At 35.2% G+C, this 7,664-nt stretch overlaps 1 protein-coding gene and 1 pseudogene across 2 annotated transcripts; both read left to right on the top strand.

The window, feature by feature from the left end:
• The first annotated feature begins 1,872 nt into the window (after window positions 1-1,872).
• LOC106301964 (homogentisate phytyltransferase 1, chloroplastic) lies at window positions 1,873-4,694 on the top strand. 2 transcript variants are annotated; one of them, XM_013738461.1, is made up of 14 exons: window positions 1,873-1,977; window positions 2,102-2,207; window positions 2,449-2,502; window positions 2,630-2,874; window positions 2,967-3,050; window positions 3,122-3,196; window positions 3,271-3,354; window positions 3,427-3,516; window positions 3,592-3,693; window positions 3,756-3,851; window positions 3,948-4,019; window positions 4,096-4,191; window positions 4,280-4,384; window positions 4,478-4,694. In XM_013738461.1, exons 2-14 carry the CDS (start codon window positions 2,168-2,170, stop codon window positions 4,517-4,519), a joined length of 1,185 nt encoding a protein of 394 aa, XP_013593915.1. In that variant the 5' UTR covers window positions 1,873-1,977; window positions 2,102-2,167; the 3' UTR covers window positions 4,520-4,694. The 2 variants fall into 2 exon arrangements, with proteins under 2 accessions (XP_013593915.1, XP_013593914.1); XM_013738460.1 differs by lacking the exon at window positions 1,873-1,977 and having other exon boundaries at window positions 1,984-2,207.
• A 1,241-nt stretch (window positions 4,695-5,935) lies between these two features.
• Window positions 5,936-7,057, top strand: LOC106305576 (annotated as a pseudogene).
• The last annotated feature ends 607 nt before the right edge of the window (window positions 7,058-7,664 follow it).

Raw genomic sequence — 7,664 nt, 5'->3', positions numbered from 1 at the left:
GGGTTTATGATCATAGTTCAGCATATATTAGAGAATTTGGGTAGCACATATATATCTAATGAACAACGCGTGAGGTGAATACAAACACACTTTGATGCGCCAGAGAGCAAAAACTCAGTAGCAATTAGGCTGAATGGAATGGGGAAAGGTTTGATTTGGGTGAATAAGAAGGTGTTGGTCGATATTGGATGTTGTTTTTATTGCCTTTAAAAAGCCTACGCAAGTAGAGTATCATAAACCTAGGTCTTTCTTGAAGCCCAAGAATAATCTTCTGGTTATATTTGAGGAAGAGCTAAATGTGAAGCCAAAGCTTATCGACTTTGTCATCATCAACAGAGACACTGTGTTTTCTTACATTGGAGAAAACTACCCTCCTAGTGTCCGACACTGGACCAAGAAAAATGACAAAATCCAAGCATTCACTGATGATGTTTTCTCACAGCTTTTCTCAAAAAAAAAAAAATGTTTTTCTCACGGCTGATCTCAAGTGTTCCGGTACTAAAAAGACAGCCGCGGTGGAATTTGCTAGCTTCAGAAACCCAAATGAGACTTGTTGAAATTTCACCCTTGGATCTTGTAATGCTCCGGCCTCTAAGCAAGTCATCGAGAAGGTAACAATTTGAATCTTCGTTTTCTTTTTTTATAACTAATATTACTTGCAGTCGAAGTAATGCAAATTCATCTCGCATAAAAAAATCATCCCGGTTATGAGAAGATGATTCACATGTTTTCCTAAATTTTCAACACTATTATAACACTATTATTTGTGAAGTGATTTTTCGGATTAGAGCGGTTAAAGTCGTTAATACTGTTAATAAATTGTTAAATCTATTAATATATAATTAACATAAATTAAAAACAAAATTCCTTGATTTAATATATAACTAACCATCAGTTAAAAACGAAATTCATTGATTTGATAATTATCATTATCTAAAAGTATTTTATATTGTCTTATATAGTCATTATTAACCTTAATGAATAATTATATTATTTAATATATAATTAACCACAAAATAAAAATGGATTTTGTTAATTTGATGATTATCATTATATAAAAATAGTTTATATTGTATTATATAAATTTTATAATATATAATTTAAAAGGGCTAATGGATAATCTTTGACTAAAACTATGTTTACCATCAATATTATTATATAATAATGATAGATAAAATTCCCATCGTTTGATATACTCAATCATATTATTCTTTTTCTATTATACATAATTATTAATAATATAATCTATAAATCAAGTTACATATGCTATTATTTTATAATATGTAATTTATCTTCAGATTAAGCACCCTAATATATTTATATTAAATTATAAATATAGGCATATTTTACTGATTTTGAATTAATAATATATTTATTAATAAAAATTAGTAACATTTTTGTGGTCGCATTGCGGACAAAACACCTAATTATATAATAAATATGTAAATATTTTATAACATATATAAAGATAAGATACAGTTAATTGTCAAAGACAAATTAATCTCAAAAAGACTATAATTCACTAACTAACTAAAATAACACTTTTTTCATCTTTTCTCTTCTTATCTTTTCTATCATTTTTCTAAAAAAACAATTTTTCTTTTTTCTTTGGTTATTTTACGAATAATCCCAAAAAATTCTCAAAAATTTATCTGACTTATATTTTAAAACTTTAAATACTTTTATTGTATTTTATACCTATGGAGGTGATTAAATGTCCGGCCCGCGAGAACTTGAGGCCCGAACTGACACAACATAACTAGCAAGGACAACACGTGATATGCTTTGTCCCCCCCGACAGATTTTTTTTTGTGTGGAACCAAGTGGCAAACCTACACCACATCTCACTTATCATTAGAGACTTTCTTCTTCTAATTACTTCTATAACTCTTTTGATTACCTCTACCTTTTTTTAACCACTTTTGATTACTTCTTCTAGTTGCATTTGCATCTGTTACTTGCATTTTTCCTAAAAAGGTAAAAATAAGTTTTTAGTGTCAATCTTTCATAAACACACGCAACAGTGACACTAATTATTTATTCAATTCTCGACCGACTTTTGCAACTATCCCATCGTGTCTCATGTTGTTCGTCCCCAAAGATCATCTCCTTGGTCTTTGATCTTTGAACTGAAGCAAGGAAAGAAAAAGAGAGCAACGCAGCTTTCATGGAGTCTCTCCTCTCTAGTTCTTCTCTTCTCTCCGCCGGTAATCTAGAATCTCTTCCAGATCTATTTCCTTTTCTTGTTTTATTTTTTTCCTTCTTAAAGCTCTGTCTTGTGATTCACTTCCATACATAAAGGTTTGACTATAATAAAAAAGTTTCAATTTTTTTTTAATGAAATTGTTTATTAGATGTAACAGTATGGAGAAAGCTTGATTTTTTTCTGGGGTTTAATTTGAATTTTGTTGTTTCTCATGCATGCAAATATGCAATGCAATTTATCAGCTGGTGGTGGGCTTTGCTTGAGGAAGCAGAATCTAAAGCTCCTCTCTTTATCAGGTGCGTTTAGGGTGAATTAGCTTCTTAATTGCTTATATTCGATTACATTTGGTGTCTAGGAGACAAGACAAGACAATGTATTTTGGAAACTAGTTAAGGTTTTGCTCTTTGTTCAATTTTTTTGCAGGAAACCGAGTCCTGCGTTGTAATGTTGTTGCAAAACCAAAGAGTAGGAACAATCTTGTTTCTAGGCTTGATGGTCAAGAATCTTCTTCATTGTTCTTGTTGTGTTCGAGACATAAGTCTAGGTTTCAAGCAAATGCCACAACGGGTCAGCCCGAGGCTTTCGACCCTAAGAGCAAACCAAACTCTTTTAGAGACTCTTTAGATGCCTTTTACAGATTCTCAAGGCCTCACACAGTTATCGGCACAGTTAAGCAACGTTCCTCTTTTGAAAACCAAAATCTTTACGGCTGTAACAAGAAGATAACATTAGTTCTGTGTTTGGTTTTTGGTTTTTTCAGGTGCTTAGCATTTTATCTGTATCTTTCTTAGCAGTAGAGAAGGTTTCTGACATATCTCCATTACTTTTCACTGGCATCTTGGAGGTAAATTGAATGGTGTGTTAGCATTAACTATTTCATTTCTCTGTTTTAACAATTTTGAGTTTTGTTGTCAGGCTGTTGTTGCAGCTCTTATGATGAACATATACATAGTTGGGCTCAATCAGTTGTCTGATGTTGAAATAGACAAGGTAACATATGTGTGTTATGTGATCAAATCATCTTCACTAGTGCTTAGATCATACTCTATGTGGTCCTTTTGCAGGTTAACAAACCATATCTTCCGTTGGCATCAGGGGAGTATTCTGTTAAAACCGGCATTGCGATTGTAGCTTCCTTCTTCATCATGGTATGAATCCCATTTTCACAAAAAACTGTAACACTTTTAGAAGTCTAATTTGTTTAAAAACAAAACTTATAGAGTTTCTGGCTGGGGTGGATTGTTGGTTCATGGCCATTGTTCTGGGCGCTTTTTGTGAGTTTCATCCTCGGTACTGCATACTCTATCAATGTAAGTTAAGTTTCTCACCTTGAGGATTTAACTGATATCAAAGCTTTTATTAACTTTTTATCTACTACAAAACAGTTGCCACTTTTACGGTGGAAAAGATTTGCATTGGTTGCAGCCATGTGTATCCTCGCAGTCCGGGCTATTATTGTTCAAATAGCCTTTTATCTGCATATTCAGGTACTTAAAATTAGTTTCCTTATGCTTTGAAGTTATCCATCAACATCACCTTTTGTTGGCAGACCCATGTGTTTGGAAGACCGGTTATGTTCACTAGACCTCTTATTTTCGCCACTGCGTTTATGAGCTTCTTCTCTGTGGTCATTGCATTGTTTAAGGTAACACAAAGATGGAGATGATTATGTTGTTAACTCAAAGTAAAGCATTCTACTAGTATAGAGATGATGAAGCTTCTTTGTGTTGATTTGATGCAGGATATACCTGATATTGAAGGGGATAAGATCTTTGGAATCAGATCATTCTCTGTTACTCTCGGTCAGAAACGGGTAAGATTCCAAAACTAAAGAACTTGTTAGACTCAGAACTAAAACTAAAATGAGATACTTCTTGCGAAAAACACAGGTGTTTTGGACATGTGTTTCACTACTTCAAATGGCTTACGCTGTTGCTATTCTAGTTGGAGCCACGTCTCCGTTCATATGGAGCAAATTCATCTCGGTAACACTCTTTCTCTACACATCAAACTGCTTTACTAGTTCCTCGTTTTGAGTGATTAAGGCTTCATTTTATGTTTGATTTTTGTTAGGTTGTGGGTCATGTGATTCTGGCGACAACCTTGTGGACTCGAGCTAAGTCTGTTGATCTGAGTAGTAAAACCGAAATAACTTCATGTTATATGTTCATTTGGAAGGTTAGATTTTGGCTATAAAACAGAGTACTTTCAAGTTCATCATATATTATCAGACACCATTACTAATAATTTCTTCATCTCTGTTGTCATCAGCTGTTTTATGCAGAGTACTTGCTGTTGCCTTTTCTGAAGTGACATCAGAAGAAGAAGAAGAAGAAGATAAAGTCATTACTGTGCTTCTGTTTTTATTCAGACAAAGAGTATGAAACTAGGTAGAGATTAGCTCTTTTATCCTTAAACATTAATAAACTGCAAAGCATTGCCGAGCATTCGTTTGGGCAATTTAAAAAGGGGATTTTTTCCTTGTGCAGCAAGAAACCCTTGTTTGGTTAAGTATCCAAACTAATAGTGAGTTGTTTAGGCTGAATAATATGTCACAATCTGTGGACACACAAACTAGACCAAAAGGCAGGGGTAACTATTTATGGACAAAGGTGCCCACATAGGAAGTTAGAAGGGATATAAGATAAGATGAACCAATCTATTTATGACTAATTAGTTTTAGGTTGGAAGTCTATTCAACTTAATCTAACTCGATACATTATAGATGAGGTGTTTCCTGTATATTTATCAACAGATTTTATGTATAAAGGTCTATTTATCTAGCTGCATACGAGAATAAAAAACAAACAGCGACTTTCTTCTCCTAATTAATTTGTGTCAGTAATAGAATCCTTTTCCTTGAGGGTTTTTTGGTCTTCAATTGTAATATATATCGAGAGGCAAAGAAGAAATCTGTAACGAGGACAAGCAAGTTGCTTTTGTTTTTCTGTTTTTTAAATTGATAGTTGACCTAACTTTTCCTGCAAGAAGGAATACAGTGACAAGTTTGGGCGATGAAGAAGATGAAAGTGCAAGAAGAATCTGTTACAGAGAGTAATACATACAAGTACAATGCTTTTATTTATTTCACAAAGTACTACAGCTTGATTACAATGAAGGTTTATCTTTACATAGATAAATCTAGTGCCTTACTAGCTCCCTTCCAAGTTGACTAACATGTCACACTCAGATAGAGACACCAGCCTAACACGTTCCTAGATCAAACTAACCCAAGAACCCCTCTGACCCCCTCATAACCCGTATCCCTTATGCTTTCTGTCTACTCTAATTCAACACCAAAGCCCTTCTGCTTACGGCCTTCTCTTGAGGTGGTACCTATCCCAAGGCACGTCTCTGTCTACTTATACTTGTAGACTTCGTGGCTTGCCCTAGCCAACTTCCCAATGAAGAGATATTACCATATCTTCCTTTATGGAATATTTCCAAACCTTTTCAAAGTCTTTTGGAAATCTTCCCTTGATGATTTACCTTTTCTCCAAGGTAAATCATAGTTTGCTTATCCTCCAAGTAGTCTTTACTTCAGCTCTAAGTCGGCTCCAATACCAGTCTTCAAGTCAGCTACACAGCTTCACTTCATGTAGCACTTCTTGTACGATTTCATGTAGTACTTCACGACTTCATGTAGTACTTCACGACTGGTACATGGACACCTTGAGGAGTTGTTTTTCTTTAGCTTCTAAAATTCAGTCGTCACTGCACTAACAGAAGATGTTGGATCTTCCAAGGGATATGGAAGAGGAGGTGCTCTGTCGAATTCCGATGACATCTCTGAGACCTGTCCGATCTACTTGCAAGAGGTGGAACACTTTGTCGAGATGTGAGTTATTTGCAAAAAAGCACCTTGGTCATCAAGTAAAAGAGGACCCTCTTGTGGTCATGATGATGGATTATAGGGTTGGTTTGATGAGATTGAATCTTTCCACCACCAACGACATTGTAAAGCCTGAAGCTAAACTTACTGGCCTAGATCAAATCGATGTGTGTGAAATCTTTCATTCAGATGGTTTATTGTTATGCATCCCCAAATACCACTCTAGGCTCTTGGTCTGGAACACGTACTGGGGCCGGCAACAACCCAGGTGGATCGACCACACACATAATCACCACGAAGTTGACAAGCATCTCTATGGTCATTTGGACAAGTATATGTATGGTCTCTGATACAAAGTCTTGAGGTTTATTGATTATCCCCAAAAATTTGTTGAGTTCAAAATCTACGACTTCAACTCTGATTCATGGAGGATTATTCTTGACCTCCTTCCTCCGCGAGACTGGAGAATAAGATTTGATGAACGTGGGGTATCTGTCAAGGGAAATACCTACTGGTTTGCATCATCAGAAACTAGCAATAGTTTCTTAGTCTGTTTTGATTTCACAAGAGAAACATTCTGGTCGCCTTTGCCTCTGCCCTTTGAGGCTTTTCCTGGTCAAGATACTTTGAGTCTATCAACTACTAGTGTTAATAAGCAGAAGCTTGTGGTCTTATTCCAGCGCTGCGATACATTGACGATGGAGATCTGGATTTCCACTACCATTGAGCAGCCCAATGCCGTGTCCTGGAACCCCAAGGTTTTCTTATCCGCGAATATCAAACAACTCGTTCACCCTCTGTGGCAGTTTTGGCCATTTGCGTGCTTCTTCATTGACGAGGAGAAGAAAGTCGCTGTGGTTTTTGATAAAAACAACCATATGGGTTAGCCCACTCATGAAGTAGCTTACATCTTTGGAGTGAATGGATCCTTGAAACAAGAAGTTGTCAGAGAATCTTCATACAAACTTTGTAGATCAAATGGTTGCTGTTATGTTCCAAGCTTACTGCAACTCAACTAGTCCACACCTATTTGGCTGTTTATTTTGCTTGTTTGTTTCCTCTTCTTCCTTGAAGAAGAATTACTATTATATATTAAGTTTGTTTTTCATCCTTCTTTTTGTTTTGCCGTATTTGTGTGAGTGCCTCTCTTTGTCCAATGTTTTGATCATGATTAAAAGAGTAAAACATAACTTTGATAGATGTTGCCTTAAAAATCTTTGAGAACCATCCATTAGGCAACTGCAGTGTTTAACTTGGTTTTGTTTTTTTTTTTCTTTTCAGATTCTTGTTAAAAGTGTCAATATTTATGTTTTTGGGCATGTTATATGCGGTTTGAGTATCATTTGGCAATTGAATTGAGGGAAATTGTTACATCCTTCAGGTTTACCCACTTCCTTAATAGATTTAATTGAAGATTAGATAAGCAAAACTTTTGGCAACCAAAATACTTCACCATGACAACAATTCAAAATAACAATGCTTGTGGTATCTTGGTGGTAGAAGTTGTTTTGGGATAAAACGTCAATCCGCCTGTCATAAATTTTATTCTTATCAAGAATTAGGCTGCTCTTTTTGGCCAGATGAAAACATAAATATATCTTAAACTTTGTTATAAGTCGAGATTAG

This window comes from Brassica oleracea, chromosome C7, assembly GCF_000695525.1.
Source record: "Brassica oleracea var. oleracea cultivar TO1000 chromosome C7, BOL, whole genome shotgun sequence".
In the NCBI taxonomy this organism is placed as follows: Eukaryota; Viridiplantae; Streptophyta; class Magnoliopsida; order Brassicales; family Brassicaceae; genus Brassica; species Brassica oleracea.
This window is presented reverse-complemented; position numbering and strand designations above follow the sequence as displayed.